At 38.7% G+C, this 16,979-nt stretch overlaps 1 protein-coding gene across 3 annotated transcripts; it reads left to right on the top strand.

The window, feature by feature from the left end:
- The first annotated feature begins 722 nt into the window (after positions 1–722).
- lingo4b (leucine rich repeat and Ig domain containing 4b) lies at positions 723–14,305 on the top strand. Of its 3 annotated transcripts, none has more exons than XM_036584222.1 (3): positions 723–1,222; positions 10,077–10,174; positions 11,053–14,305. In XM_036584222.1, the coding sequence occupies exon 3, from the start codon at positions 11,065–11,067 to the stop codon at positions 12,886–12,888; it is 1,824 nt and encodes a 607-aa protein (XP_036440115.1). In that variant the 5' UTR covers positions 723–1,222; positions 10,077–10,174; positions 11,053–11,064; the 3' UTR covers positions 12,889–14,305. The 3 variants fall into 3 exon arrangements, with proteins under 3 accessions (XP_036440115.1, XP_036440105.1, XP_036440122.1); XM_036584212.1 differs by having other exon boundaries at positions 11,050–14,305; XM_036584229.1 differs by lacking the exon at positions 10,077–10,174 and having other exon boundaries at positions 11,050–14,305.
- Positions 14,306–16,979: the final 2,674 nt, after the last annotated feature.

The following is a 16,979-nucleotide window of genomic DNA, read 5'->3' as shown; positions in this document are numbered from 1 at the left end:
TTTAATGCAGTGCTGTCAGAGGGCCCAAAGATCATTGCTTTGGCTTTGTCCCTTGCATAGAGATTTATGGATTTTGTGAATCTTTTAATGGTATTACGGGGCATAGATGATGAAGTCCTTGGGCAAGACTCCTAATGCTATGTTTGTCTGTATCTGTAATAAGTTGATCTGAATAAGATTTTGTGCTAAAAATGTAAATGTAAATACAGTTGTATTGTGTAAATTTGAACAACCATGGTCAAATTAAATATTTTGTTGATTTTCTAAGTGAAAATAACTAATCTACTACACGAAACAAACTTATATGGCATTTTTCTGCAAATGTTAGGGAATAATTGCAATTTGTTTGCTGAGTTTAACAGATTGGGGAAAATAAAGTGCCATAACTTAGCATAGGTCACATTTTATATTTATTTTTTCCGCCAATAATTTAAATTCAGTTAAATTCATATATATATATATATATATATATATATATATATATATATATATATATATATATATATGCTTTTTGGCTTGTATTTTTCTGTGCGTCTTAAGTGTTGAAATGTTGTTCTGAACATCTAGCTGTACTTTAATCCGGAGATTTGTGTGAGACAAAAGGCGCAAAGAGCTGCTCATGATGCTGCACAGAGCGCTCACACACTCCAACGGTGTGTGCTGTCCTGGATAAACTCCAGTCAGTCTGTCGAATATAACAGCAAATCCTGTCAGGACAGCCACCCAACACGAACACACACTAAATCCAAGAGCTCTCTGTCTCACACACACTCGGGATACGTTTCACTCCTCGTAAGCTGTTTGGGTGAATAGCACTATAGGCTACATGCGAGTTTTTTGGGGGGGGGGTTTTACCCTTTTTCTAAAAGAATCGTCGTATATATATTTTTTCTGCCTCGCTCCACTTGCCAACCGGTAAAGTGTGGAAGTTAGATGAGGCGAGAGATAAAGGAAGCTCCAGCTCTGAGAGGAGTCGACCTAAATTATGGCACCAATTATCTTTATAGACCCGAGGGACGACGCGTGGTAGACAGAAGAAATTAATGAAGGAGTAAAACGATTAAAAATGCTCGGGTCTTGTCTCCAGATAGGTTCGCGTCTTCGCACAGTAGCGCGATACACGACACCAGGAGCGGACGAGGCAGTCTGAGAGGAGAGAGGGACAGAGACGAAGAATGGGAAAATAAAGAAAACGGGAAAATCTTCGCAGCGGAAGAAGCAGGTGAGCTCGTCAATCGACTTTTCTCGCCTCTTTTGCTTTGTTTGGGTTATCTTGCTGAGTTAGACATGTATACGTGAGCGGGAAGCGTAGACTTCCTGTTTTGTGGTTATGAATACTGTGTAAAGTTTTCCCATTTAATGTAGAACTTCCTCTTTTAGTCTGTTCTTCGTGTGTGCCCATCTGGTATGTTTCGTTCAGCTGAGTTACAGCTCTTAAAAGTGGACTACATTCACGAGGCTGAAGTATAGCTTCTTATTCGAATTTTTCGTTCTACCTTAAATGGTGAAGCAGTTACGTTTAGCGCATGTGTATCGCTACACCGCTGCTGCCTGGATACTGTTGTGCCATTTAAGGTGGAACGGAAAATTCGAATAAAAAGCTGGCGAACAGGAAAACAACTTAAGCCTGGTAACCTATAATCCTATAGCCTATACCTGCTAATGTCAGGGTTACCATTCATACAACACTGTCGTTGAAAGCTGGAGCAGAAGAGGTTTAAATATGGCTCAGGCCCATCTTCTGTTAGTTACGTATAGGTTTGTGTTGCCATATGTTATTTTTATTATTCTGAAATAGGCAGTTGTTATTTAAAGTCTTTAAAAAGCTTTACGTGTGAAAAAAGCAGTACACACTCTTAAAAAGATGGCTCTTCAAGGGTTCTTTAGTAAAGACAATGGTTCTGTACGTAACTATGAACTCAAAGAACCATTTGCATGCTTAAAGGCTTCTTTGCATCATGCAGTCGTTCTTCAGATTGAAGGAAAATGTGTTGTATATGGTGAAAAGGGTTCTATATAGCACCAGAAAGGGTTCTGCTATTGTTACAATGTCAAGCTTGTAACAACTGAAGAACTCTTTTTAGTGAACCCTTTTCAAAAACGTTCTATGTAGAACCATATACAACACATTCTCCATCAATCTGAAGAACGATTACTTGATGCAATGAAGCCTTTAACCATGCAAATGGTTCTTTGATTGTTCTTACTTCTAAATAGAATGACTGTCTTTACTAAAGAACCCTTGAAGAACCTTTTTAAGAGTGTAGGCTAGCTCATTCATTAACTCGTTTATTTGTTCACCCACTGCCTCACTCACTCACCCACCTGCAGACCTCAGCAACTATTGGAAGTCTGTCTACACGGAAGATCAAAAGGAGGTCAAACTGAGAGGTCCCAGTTAAAAACAAGCCCTCCTGCAATCAATCTTGCCTCAAACCGAGCCAGATTACTGCTGATGCAGAGCAGAAAATCTGGCACCTTTAATATTCCCAGCACATTCTGATGAGCTCAGATTTCTTGATTCGGTTTTTGGCTTCCCAGCTCTAGGAAGGTCTGTTGAATTGATGCTAATCCATTTGTGGAAGTTTCCTCTAATGAGAGATTAAACAGCAGACCGTACTACCAATAATGTGCAGCAAAGCAAATTCTGCCCTTGCGCGTGCAAATGGACGCCAAAGCGAGGAAGCTTGGAGAGGATCCAAATGGGCACTTTAATCAGGCAAGTTTTAATGCACAGCCACAGTGTCCCAGTCACCTCTTGCTGCTTGATTTATCTCTGACTCGTGTAATTCACCATGCTGCCTGAGTGGCTGGACTGATGGAGTCCACCAATAAAAGCACTCATCTGATCACTGCCTTTTCCTTTGCTCAGTCAACCTGTCAATACTCTCAGTCAAGCTTGAAATGAATTTGTCTTTAATTTAAGAGCTCTTGAAGACGGTGACTGCAGAGCTGAGAAAAAAAAACTCTGTTACAGAGGTGATGTGATATGTGACTTATTTTACACGTCATACGTTCACTAGGCTTTCCTCTGTGTAGAAACTAAACGTCTACTTGGGGTGGCTGTATCCGTTGTAAGGGAGACATGTCTATCCCATAGGATTAAGACAACAGCACTTTCAGATTTGTTTTAAAAGGCCTCTGAGAGCGAAAGCTTGCTGGTGGTGATCAGCCTGTCCTGGGTCAGCTGTCTGCCCCATGGCGTTTTTGCCTTTTCTTTCTGTGTGTAATCCTGACGCTCTGAACCAGACCCGCCTAGGACTGCTCAGACACATATAACTATTCAGGGCACAGTATGACCCCGCTCATGTCTGGTCTGCTGTACAAGCTGCAGTTAGCCACTCACTGAATGACAGATATTGTTGCTATTCAAAACAAATATGTATCTCCAAAATGGTAACATTGCAGGAGAAGGTAAAAAGCAGTCTTTACTTTTAATGTAAGCTCATGTAAAAAGATTTTACTCCAAATAATCATATCTATTGGTCCAGTAATCATTGAATATTCACATAATATAAAGGACAGCCGCTGTGCTCAAATGATGTAGAAAAATATCTGAACAAATTGAGATACATTGTTTTTACAACAGTAATGTATGTTGCTGTCATAACAAAACAATGTATCTCAGTTTTTTCAGATTTCCTGATTTTCTGGAGAAAACTCCAAAACTAACATAACATATTGATAATGAATATGACATTTTTTTCAAATTACATTGTAAACCTTTCGTTCTGACAACATATCAAACAGCAACAATATACTGAAAAAAAATTAAGAATAAAATCAATAATTATTATAATTATTAAAAATAAAAATCAATATACTGTTGCTGTTCCATTTTCTTAAGTAATTGGAAAATTCCAGGTGTTCTTTACATTGTATAAAAATGTTCATAATCAGTGGACTTATATAAACAGTCCAAAATTACTTAGAATAAAATCTTGCTTCATTAGCATACGTTACAGCCAAGGGTGGATTTAGTGATTCTAGGACCCCCAGATACATATTTTAAATTACTGAGCTTCCACATAGTGCAACCCTCTACACTGCCAAAAATGATACTTTGGCAAGTGAAATCTTCTTCTTATATGGGGGCCCTAGTCAGGTGTCTATTTTTGCCTAGTGCTAAGACCACTCCTGATTATAGGTTATTTTTTGCTTCTCCTGTAAAGTTACTGTTGTGCAGATACAAACTGATGACATATATTCACTTTTCAGCATTTTGTGTGTTAACAGTGTCTTGATTTTATAGAGCTCTAATTATATTCTACACAAATGATGTGAGCCAGATTGATTTGGGCGCACCAGCCCTCAAAACAAACAAACAAACAAACAAAAAAAAAAACAATCCCTAGAACTTTACTCTGATACACCTTTAAAAAGATGGTCCTTCAAAGGTTTTTTACTAAAGAGAATGGTTCTATTTAGAACCATGAGTCCTATATAGAACCATTTCACCATGCGAAGAACCATTTAAGCATGAAATGGTTCTATATAGAATCATTCCATTTCCTAAAGAACCCTTAAAGAAGCATCTTTTTTTAAGAGTGTAGGATGCGCCCAAATGACTGTGGTTTCCATGAAAGATGATAAATGAGAGATCCTCAGAAGAGGCTGAGGGCTGTATTAAATTTTGATACACTGTTTCAGATGTGTTTCATTTTTTTTTCATTTTTTTCCAATACTATTGAAATTGTTACACCCTTATCTAGCACTAAACATATGAAAGTGTGAAAGCTCTGTGTTGACTAAGAGTAGGATGAGAAAGAGGGGGGAGATATATGTTTAAGTGCAGTTAGGTGATTGAAAGCCAAAGATGGCTGACTCTTTGGTCTTCTGCCAATATGTGTCTATATTCACATCATGTGCCTCTTTGTAAGCTTACTGACAATCTCAGGCTGGTGTGCACGTGAAACAGGCTTGAATCATACTCCTCCCCCATTACAGCAAGTTCCCATCAATGGAATCAAATCTGAAGCCAGGACTTTGCAAATGATATCAGCTGTTACCGGCCAGCATGCGTGTCAAATAGGAGAAGCCAGCTGTGTGCTCTGTGTTAGGGATAATGCAAATATTTGTTCACAGTGTATAGTATTTTTAATCCATTGTATCCAGTAGAGACATAACATGCTTAAACTGCATGTGCAATGGACTTTTAAGCATAGTTACCGTATTACAGTAATGCACATATCTTTAGTAATATTTCTTGAATCATCTAACCCTTAATAAGAGTCAGTTTGTTTAGCTACTGATATTGTTGATCAACAAAGGCCAGAGCACTGACTCACTCTTAGACTTTAAAACAAAAAAACAAAACAAAACACACAAACACACAGTTTAACCAGTTGGCTCATTATGGACATGTACTCTTTCCCCCTATATCTATTTTAGTCCACATTGTAGCAGTACATTATGTTCAAGTACCAGCAGTAAAGTACAGCACAAAGCTGATATCATATTCTATTATAATTGTATTCTGCGTGCCAGCATTTTGTGATTGAGCTCTATTGGTATTAGGATTAAGCTTCTTTCTGCTCTCTCTTAAAAAGCACAAGAAAAGTACAAGTCAAATAATAAAATCAAATAATGTTAGTTCAGCCTAAAAGAAAGTACATAAGCTTATCCAGTGTCCATCATTCATAGATGTCCACTAAATCAGTTTTTTATTTGTTTACTCATACACAAATATGTTAAAAGCTCTTTCTCTTTCCACAACAAGTGTAGTTTAAACAGAAACTTAGGAAAAAGAGAAAACATACATATTAAAACCTCCACACCCTCCTCCTCACAAACCATTCAGAGAAACTATATGGATCCTACTCTGTATCTTTTAAAAATAAACAGACCCTCACTGAAAAGCTGATGCAGACACAAAGTGCCACCTACTTTCATACCCCCACCTCTGCAAGACATTTGTGACAGCTGTGGGGATGTATACTGATGTATACAGAATGAATGGCTCATGTAATCTTGTTTGTTACAGGCCTGAAGCCTCTGCAGTTTTTCTTTATCTCTCTCACACACTCCTTTAGTCTAGCGCAAAGAAATCAGTCTCTCTTTTGCATACACTAAAATCTGAAAACCTGGATTATGTGCTACAGCCACAGTCCATCAGCTGAAAAATGCGTTCGTTGAATATAAAAACATACATTGCATACAAGTGCAGCACAAAGCTGAGGAAATCTTGTATAAACCTTCTATCCTGCCTGATTTCCTTATCTTCTCTCTCTCTCTCTCTTCTCTCTCTCTTTCTCTCTCTCTCCCTCTCTGTATGCTCATGTTTTCTCTGTTCCATTGGCAAGCTCGGGGGAAAAACACTGAGGCATCCTTTAGAACTGTCATCTTTCTCCGCTCTGTCCAGCACCTGTTATTTGCTTGGGGAGCTTTTAATACTTATGAGCGTGGCCATGCTGCATTCTGTGGCGGGTAGCGATGGAGCTCGGTGCCGGACCAATAAACAGCACCCTCTCATGCTGGCGCTATTGTTGCTCTGAGGAATTCTAATTGGGGATTCATGAATGGCTGGGGTTAGTTCTCACCCAGGCGGGGTAAGAATAGCATCACAGTGTGAGAAGAGAGGGCAACAGAGTCAGCCTTGCCCATTCCCTGTCTGCTCGCTGAGGGCAAATGTCAGCCAGCTACAGAGGCCAGTGACCTCTCACACAGCTCTGACTCTGAAGCTGCACTGGCTCAGATAGAATGTTAAAAGAAAGTTAAATAAAACCTGCATAAGTTCAGAGTCTTGAAGGTTATTTGTTCAAGCTTGACTGCTTGAAGCAAAAATGACCTTTTCACACAAGAGTACACAAAAATATAACAGCATGATACTCAAAGACATTTTCATGGTACACAATGTGTATTAGCATATTTAGTTTTTCTGAGGTTTGCCAATAAGTTGGAATGAACAAAATGCACAAGCAAACAGTAAGAGCTAGGTATCATTTAAAATTTTCAGGACCGATACTGTCAAGATGCCAAAGTTTATACAGTGAAATAATGGCATAATTGACTGATATACCATCTACTTCTTACTTCGAAGTTTATAGGCACTTTGTATCAATTTTTTTTTTTTCATTTGTTTAGCATTTTAGAAGGACTGTCATAGCTCACTTTGGCCCTTACCAAAAGCTGCAACCTGATAAAAATGTCTGTTCTTGATGAGTTTTGTCTGCTGGTAAAACAAAGAGTCCTTAACTGTGTCTTCTGAAAAAGAATTCCTAATTTAAAGTTGTACACAGAACATTGTATTTGTGTGTGTGTTAAGTCATATTGGAATCAGTGGTTTTCAGTTTTCAGGTTTACTTAATGTAATAATTTTTTTTTTTTTATTTGTTTTTAAATTTGTTTAATTTGTTTGATACATTTATTTGATCACTTGTGACATACATATACAGTAAAAAAAGATCATATTTTGCTCTATTTAAGTGCATTCGAACTTTTCCACAATTTACTTGGCAAAGAGGCACCAGATTGAATAACTGCAAAAAAACAATATTTATTTATTTGTTTGTTTTTATATTTATTTATTTATTTATTTGTTTGTTTGTTTATTAATTCCCCAATCCATTAATCAGTTACCCAATAGCATGTCTTAAAAGTAATACAATAGAAGCAGTACTCAAAATGTGCTGGCTAAAATTTTCACTAAAATTTGCTGGCTAGTTAATTATTAGTTCTAGTAGTTTGATAGCTAACTGATTTAGAGTATCTGAATATCTGTAATTAAAAATCTGATATAAACATTCTGTCTGCAGTATATTTGTAGACAAAACGTGCCTTATACTATCACATGAAAAACAGATCAGTGCTTTCAGTGAGTACTCTAAAGCAATGTTCCTAAGGCTACAAGACACCTACATAAACCCTTCATGGCACCTAACATATACCTACATAGGTGCGTATAAACACTTATTCCAAAAGGTGTCATTTGTCATAAAGGTTGCATTTGCCAACTTTGAAGCCAAGTTCACGTAACATCTATGTCAGGTGCTATTTTTTTAATGACATATGCTTTGTAATTCAGTTATTAATATGATAAAGTTGACGAAAGCAGCCTTTTTGACAGATGAAAAAAGCTATTATTAATGTTTATTTTTATGTCAGTTGTCATGAGTTTATGTGTCATGTAGGTGTCATGTAGCCTTAGAATACTGCACTCCAGTAAAATGTGACAAATGGTATTACTAACTTATCAAAAAAATACAATGGTAAGCTAAAATTATTTAGTAACTGCTTAGGGTTAATTTTGACACCCTTGGAGACTTGAAGTAATGATAAAAATAAGAAAATTAAAAAATAAGAAAATAAAAAAAATAAGAATTCAGTGCCTGTGATCAAGATATAAGGAAATGGCATTTGTGAGGCTTACAAACAAAATTTCAGGTCAATTTTATGCATTTTAGGGTTGAAAAAAGCTTGAATTCAAGAGTATTTCACCATATGTGAGGTAGCCTGCATCTATTATTGATCAAAATGAGCATGATCACAGACTTAACTGTGTGTAAAGTGGTAAGTTGTTGTGTAAGGAACTCTATCTTAATGAACCTGAGATAAAGAACTGAATAATGAATGCAGAGGTAAGAAGAGAGAGAGCGAGAGAGGGAGAGAAAGAGTCAGGCAGAGTCAGTCCTGCCACTTTTCAGGCACTACCCAGGCTAATCTGGTGCACCTGTCAGCCCCCGTCTCTCATAAATGAACAGAGGGATCAACACTTTAATTTGTGTAAGCAGGGCTCTGTGCTCCACAGACATGGCTGCATGGTGTTAGGATAGCACAGCTACATCCAGCTCTCCCCCTGCCAGCCCCACATTATGAGTCAGCTCTTGCAAGCGGTAGAAGACCTTTTGCGTGAATACCAGAGATAAAACTAGATTGAAAAGCTTTAGAATTGCTTTCAACTTCAATCATGTCCCTTCTGCAGGGAGAGATGGGAAAAATTGACTATGAGTGAGGGAGACAAGTGAGAGTTTTTCAGCTACGCAGGTTTGATTTTGTCTCTGTGTTGCTTATGGTTGAATTGTTAACTGACTTATATACGCATAGTGTATATTAGTATCTGAGTCTTTTGGCAGTGTTTCTGGTGAAGGTATATTTAGATACATGTCAATTCCATATGATCCATTGTTTCAGTTTGTATTTGTGTCATCCTTTGCATATTACAAATAATATTTTCGAGCACGGCTTTGTTCAAATAATTCATATGTAATTACAATCAAAATAATGATGAAACTAGCTGTTTTTCAAGGATCACTGTCTAATTTTGCTGTCCGTGTTTCATACTATATGTTAATTCAATACATTATTGATCTTGGGTCTTGTTAGTGTCTTAGACGTTAATGAGACAAGAATAGTTGTTGCTGGCTTTTCATTTTGAGGAAAGGAATTTGCTTACACTCAGAAAGTTCCCTGTTCTCTTAGCTTAAGGTTTGAAGTAACGAAACTGACTTCAGTTACTTTTTATAGACTGTGTAGCAGTCAGATTGTTTTTAATACAAACTGCTAATACTTTGTTTTGGATTTGTACTCAATCTTTACAAAGAACTTGTGATCACAATCGTTATATGCTTCATTTTATGTAACACAAAGTCTCACAACTATCAAATTCTAAACAGGGCAGCTGTGTGGAATTCATGCAGCGCTGGCATTTCTTTGTTTGTTTTTGCCCAAATGGCAGCTCAGCGTGCAGAGGTGTGCTAGGTGGCTAAATCATAATTTATGCCCAGTTGTCTCCACATGCAGCCCCTGGCCTCAGGTTAAACCAGTGGCCAGTGTGACCACAATCTACAGACCTGTCTACTTACATTAGCCCTTCCAGCAGTCTCACAGCACACTCTGCTCCAGATAACTGGTCAGAAAAAGGACTTGTTAAAAAGGGGCTTGTGAGCAAGACCTGGTGCTTAAACATACCCTCAGCCAACTGCTGAGAAGGATTGTGTCTAGCTTTGTCAAACAAGCTGTATGAGATTTTTAAGACACTTTTGTCATTATTGTTGTTAACAGGAATTATTTGCAATACTGGGACCTTGAAATGAATCTGCAGAGTTTGTTTCTGAATGCTTTTTTCTCTTGGATTGTAGCTGGAGCTGAATGATAAACTCAAGATAGGACTGGGCTTAAGACAGATCTGAACCTGAAAAATTCTGGTTATGAGAACTTGCACTACAAAAGCAACGTGGTGAGTGTCACCAATAAATCCATTCAAAAATTATGTATGTTTGATTTTGCATTTCATTTCCTTTCATTAAACCTTTAAAATTCCAGGCTCATCCTAGGGCAGATTATTCAGTAACTGTATGGAAAACATTGCAAACTGGCTGACTTATTCCAAAGTGATAGAAATATGTAATAAAAGTCTAGACCCATCAGGAGATCCTTGTTAAAGGGTTAAGTGTAAGAGCAATAGATAATAAGTTTTATATTTAGTCTGTCAGTGACACATTTCTTGTCCCTGTTGGTAACATAGTGGGCCACATTTACCACACGTTATAACAGTGACAAGTAATCTGCGTGATTAATCTGACTATTCACAGACTGTTTTGGCTTCACATGTAACTTTCACAGGTACTAACACCAAGTAGTATTAGAGTTACTTAATATTTAATCTGATCATTCTACTTCCTTTGTGTAAAGTTTTCATCTCATGTTGAACAGCTACTTACAGTCTCACACGAAGGTTTAAACACCCCCAGTCAGATCACAGGTTTTTTCAAAGTAAGTCAAAAAAAAAGTGAACATGTCCTCTACAGGGAGTGAATTTAAATATAACATTTTTCTGCAAAGTTTACGTTACTATTTGCTGAGTTTGACATATTGGAAAAGTTGAAACATAAAATATAAAATGTGCCACAAGTTTTGCACAGACCACATGTAATCTTTTTTCACAGTATGTTGAATTGTGCACTGCAGTGTGCAGAAGTGTGTTCTCTGGGGAGGATGTGTACTTATTTTCACTCAAAAAATCAACAAAATATGTCATTTTGACCAGGGGCGGCCAACTATTGCATATGATAATACATGTTCCCCTAACTGAGTCTCTTTCTCTGGTTCCAGCAGGCAGGAGGTAAGATGTTTGTGGAGGTGTGTGGCCAGCAGGGGCCATGGGCACTCCTGCTGCTGTGGTGTATAAGCTTATCAGCAGCTGATCTATCCTGGCCATGCCCACAAAAGTGCATCTGTCGACAGGACACATTAGAGGTCAATTGCTCCACAAAACACCTAACAGGTGTTCCCGAAGGCCTGCCTAACAACGCCAAGCGCCTGGACCTTTCTGGCAACCGCTTGAAGACTTTGAGTCGGCGACAGTTCTATGGCCTGTCCAAGCTCGAGGATCTGGACCTTAGTGAGAATGTGATATCTATGATTGAGGTGGAGGCATTTCAGGGTCTTAAAAACCTTCGATTCCTACGAATTAAAAACAACCGCCTAAAGATCATTCCTGTGGGTGTCTTCTCAGGCCTGTCCAACCTTCGCAGCTTGGACATCAGTAAGAATGAGATACTTGTCTTTCTGGACTACACATTTCAGGAGATGGGAAACCTACGGGAAATGAACGCAGGGGAGAATGACCTGGTGTTCATTTCTCAGAGGGCCTTTGTTGGCCTGCAGAGCTTACAGGAGCTGAATGTGGACCGCAGTAACCTGACCTCCATCCCTACTGAAGCATTTTCACAGCTCCAGAGCTTGACCAAGATGCGTCTGCGAAGACTCACCATTAGCATCTTGCCCAACAATGCCTTCCGTCGGCTGCACCAGCTGCGCACCCTGCAGATCCTTCAGTGGCCCTCCCTGGAGACCTTAAACAGCAACAGCCTTATCGGTCTCAACCTCACCACCTTAGTTATCAGCAACTGCAATCTGAGTGCCGTACCTTACGCCTCGCTGCGCCACCTGGTCTACCTACGCTACCTTGACCTGTCCTACAACCCCATCACATCTGTACAAGGCAACCTGCTAGGGGAATTGCTCCGACTTCAGGAGTTCCATCTGGCAGGTGGAAGCCTTCTACGCATTGAGCCAGGTGCCTTCAGAGGACTGGTCCACTTTCGGCTGCTCAATGTATCTTCAAACAGACTTACCACCCTGGAGGAGAGTGCCTTCCACTCAGTGGGGAACCTACAGACCTTGCGGTTGGACCGAAACCCCTTAACTTGTGACTGCCGGCTACTGTGGGTAGTGCGCCGACGTTTCAGGCTGAACTTTGATGGTCGCCAACCTACATGTTCTGCCCCTGATCATGTGCGAAAACGGGAGTTTCGAGACTTTTCAGAGGTGGAGCTTCCTGTAGTGTTCATCTGCAGACAGGCACGAATCCTGGACAGACAGACGCAAGAAGCAAGTGTGGATGAGGGAACAAATATACAGTTTGAATGCAAAGCAGATGGCTATCCACCACCGTCTATTACTTGGCTGTCTCCCCAGCAGACTCCACTCAGCTCCGTGGGCAGAATACGGATACTTGCAAATGGGAGTCTGGAGGTGCGTTATGCTCAAGTACATGACACTGGGACTTACCTGTGCATTGCAGCAAATGCTGCAGGCAATGACAGTATCTCTGTAAACCTTCAGGTACGGAGTTTTCCTCGAAACTACACATCTCCCTATTTCTCTGATGAGGGGTGGGTTGAAACCTCGTTACCTCCTTCCACCAACTCTTCAGATCAAGTGTCAAACCCTTACCCCTTTGATGCCAAGACCCTTGTCATTGCCACTACGATGGGCTTCCTTTCATTCCTGAGTTCAGTGGCCATCTGTTTTGTTTTTATGTTCTTTTGGAGCCAAAGTAAGGGTCAAATCAAGCACACTGCCACCATTGACTTTGTGCCACGTACATCTATGGGTGGAGGTGGTGATGGTGCAGATACTGGGAGGTTTACAATGAAGCTCATATGAAGTCATCAAAGGACTGTTAAGTGCTTTGGCAGTTAGCTAACAGTAGTTAGCAGTTAGTTAACACTGTTAAGTGCTTTGGCAGTTAGCTAACAGTAGCAAAGGTAAGCAAAAACAGCTGACTTTTTTGCAGTACTGTAAATAAGCTTGTACTCAGTACTACTTCTTGGTATCAAACCGTTCAAGTCAATCTGGTGTTATTTTGGCTCATTTGATTTTCATTACTGTACAAAATGGCAAATGGGCCTTTTCTTATCATTTTTGCTGAGTTGTTTGGAAAGACCCTTATGTACCATGTGCTGAAATACTGGGAAATAGCCGGCATTAGCACTGTAAAGCATGCACAGTACAACTGCTTTGAATTGAGTATAGCAGCACTGGCCGTGAAACAGATATTGTGAACATCAGTGTTCGCTACTGTGCAGGCACATTTTAATAGGCTGGGGTGTAATGATTAATGTAAATAGGAAGACTGTGTTGGCCTCAACAAACAGGACATGTTAAGAGCATAGTGCGATCCACTAAATATGGGCCACTACTGCCAGTAAAATTTGAACATGCTACTGTATTTGTCTGGAATGTCTTTTATTAACAATATGTTGTCAATATTAATGATTTACGTAAAATCAAATACTTTTTTATGATAACATCAATAGACAGAATGCTAATCACAGAGTTTAGAATTCTCTTAGCTATTACTCCATATAATTAGACTATGTAAATTACAGAACTTGATTTGAGATTAATTGGTCATCACTGGATGATATTTATCTCTATACCATTAAAGAGCTTAGTTTCCCACAGGCTTTATAATCTAAGAATCATCTCAATGGTTATAGAACATATTGAATGTAAAACTTGTTTACGATTTTGCAGTTGTCTTTGTGCTTCAACACTTTGGGAAATTGACCCCAAAAACAGGCATAGCTAGAAAAAATAGCTGGATAATAATCACTTAGATATGTATAAGCATTTAGCAATAAGAGTTACTTTGAAATAGTACATACATTATTTGCTTTTTACTCAGTAGTGTTTGCCTTGTTTGCACTTGTTGGAGCAAAAGTGGACTACAAATTTTGGGCAATTTTTGTTATGGGCAAAGAATTCAGTACTTTAATCTTGTTTGTTTGTGGACTGACACATGGTAATATGTAAATGTGTTTTATTATTTCTGTAATTATGTCTTTTTAGCCATGGTAAATTATGTTTAATTAATGCAAACTACTTGGATGTGTCTTAGCAATGCATAAATGTCACAACAAAATATGTAAGATGAGATAAGCTTTTGAAATAAAATGTATGTCATGTACATACTGTATACTTCTGTCACACAATGCTGTTTTGCAAACTTATTTGTAAAATGTAGAGTTTTGCATTTGAAACTATTAAAGACTATGCAAATCTGCTGGTTGAGCAGCCATTATGTTGTCTTGTCTTTTCATTCCCTAGAGGTGCTTTCTTACATAACCACTAAGCAGGAAAAATAGTGCTGTCATGCTTGAGAAATCTGCACGATTATCACTATAAATCTAAGCCTCATTTGTTATGCCCCTTAAAGTGATTCCCTGCACCTACCTCACTCATCCTTTTGATTTACCTTATTTTTTTGCACCTTTCTCATTCAATTTCCATAATGAAATTAAAAAGTGCAGTTGCTTTTTGAGATGTGTGTTGATAAATCTGATGTTTGACAGCTGTCTCATTAGAGGACAAAATGTGGAGGCAGAAGGTCAGTGTTCTGTTTGAATGCCGCTGCCATGCTGCAGACCTTAATCAAGCCTTCTCGGCTTTATTTGGGATTCTGCAGTGAGAGAATTCGCTCATGCAGTAGCCGAGAATAACCCAGAAAAAAAGGATGATAATCACGTGTATGACCAGCGGTTTAAACCCTTTAGGATTACCTCTGGAAGGCTCAATCTGTTATATAGGTCTGTCTGGCTGCGGATGTGCCCAAACCATAGAGAGACTGCCATGCGGTGTGATCTGCTAAATGTATAAATGTATTTTTTAAGACATAAATGTGAAAAATGCAGAAGTTTGAATGTAAAAGCTTTGACTTTTTTTCACATAAAATCACTGTGTCTGTTTTAAAATATTGCTTAATTCACATGGCATAATTTGTATAGTCTTAAATTAGTCAGATGTTCTTATGTGTAGCAATGCTACATATATCCACTGATTGTACTTTATGAATAAACATATTGATGAAAAGAGTATTTGGACCAAGGCTTTGACAGTCATGTTCTGTGCCACTGGTGTCCACTAGGTGGAGCCAAAAGCAAATAATTGAAGAGAAAACACAGCTGCCAATGATCCATTGCTTTAAAACATTGGCTCATAGCATGCATACTGGTTTGCTTATTTCTTTATAATCAACCATCCATTCTACATTGGGAAATAATCCCCATTATGGCGTCAATAATTATTAACACAACCAAAACAGAAAGTGTGTGTGTATATATATATATATATATATATATATATATATATATACACACACATATGCAAATATTTGTTAAAAATGCATACTTTCTCTGGTGCACAAACATTCACTGGTTTGGCACTGGTTTGGTTTGCTGTTGCTAAGGCTTTGGCAATGTGAAGTCTGTGTATTTTTTCAGGTCTCTAACATCTTGCATTATCACAAGGAGACACATATCCAGTTTCCTTTAATCCTGCTACTGTTAAGAAATTTCAGAAGTAATGCAATGATAACGCCCAACTCAATATTGGATTATTCTTACAGATGGATTTTCCAGCAGTGAGCATTACAAGAGGGAATATTGATCATTGATTCACATCCTCAGCAGAAACTGCACTGTTGCATCCATCTTGTTGAGGAGCATAAGAGACTGCTGAGAAGATGTGAAAAGACATGTTAAAAGCAGAACAGTACAATAGTTGGGAGGGGGCAGATTGTGGCATTTCAATTCCAAAACACATCATTAGATATTAACAGTGCTTTGAGGAAGGCCAGTTTGTTTGATTACCTCTGAATAAACTGGAATACAGCATCACTATCCAAAAAAAAAGGGAGGGGGGGCATTTTTTCAATTTGCGTTTTTCTACATCATTTGAGCACAGCAGCTGCCGTTTACATTAAGCAAAAAAAAATGAATGGAACAATAGACATGCTCCAAAATTACTTGGGAATAAATCTCTACATAAATTAAAAGTAAATGACATTTACGCCTTTTACTGCAAAGTTGCCATTTTGGATTTATTAATTTTTTGGACAGTGACAATATGAAAGTAGACTTATCGTAATACTTTCTTTGAACACACATATAAAATTACTTGTTGCACAAAGACACACTGTAGAATTTTTAAACAAGTACACTGCTTATACTATAACACCCTGTACACTGTTTATACTATAACACCCTAATGTTTGCAGACACTCACTGATCTAACATTTCTCCTAAAATCAGAAATCAAGAGTCTTAATGGGGAATTTGTCCCCTGTTCGTGCAGTAGCAGCCGCTACTCTTCTGTGAAGGCTTGACATTAGATGTTAGAACATTGCTGTGAGGATTTGAGGATCGTCCTGAATGTATTGAATGGAGCTCCTTCACTCCAGAGAACCTAATTCCTCTGCTCTACAGCCCAATGCTGGCGGGCTTTATACCCCTCTAGACGACGCTTGGCATTGGGCATGGTGCCACTGGACTTACGTGCATCTTCTCCTGAGAGTCCCATTCTATTGACAATGCTTTTCTTTGGAGATTATGCCAACTGTATGTTGACTGAACGCCTGTATCATCAATAAGCGCTTCTTAAAGTAATTCAAAGGGGTATCTGGATCCTCCCAAACGTGTGCATTTGAGGAAATACACTGGTTGATGTTATTCACACCCTACACCACCATGCCACACTAGAACATGCTCAACACAGTCTCAAAGAGTGGACTGTCAGAACTCTTAAACATAAAGGTCGGCCTGTAAGCATGATGGGTTTAATATGAGTCTAAACCTGGCAGGTTTAAACTGACTGGTATTGAAAAGCTGGATTGTTTCAAGTCTGAACATCTCTCTCATCCCTCCTCTCTCCTTCGGGGCGTGTGACGTACAGCCCATCACCCCGACTTCCTCTCG

Source organism: Colossoma macropomum, unplaced genomic scaffold, assembly GCF_904425465.1.
Source record: "Colossoma macropomum unplaced genomic scaffold, Colossoma_macropomum, whole genome shotgun sequence".
Taxonomy (NCBI): domain Eukaryota; kingdom Metazoa; phylum Chordata; class Actinopteri; order Characiformes; family Serrasalmidae; genus Colossoma; species Colossoma macropomum.
This window is presented reverse-complemented; position numbering and strand designations above follow the sequence as displayed.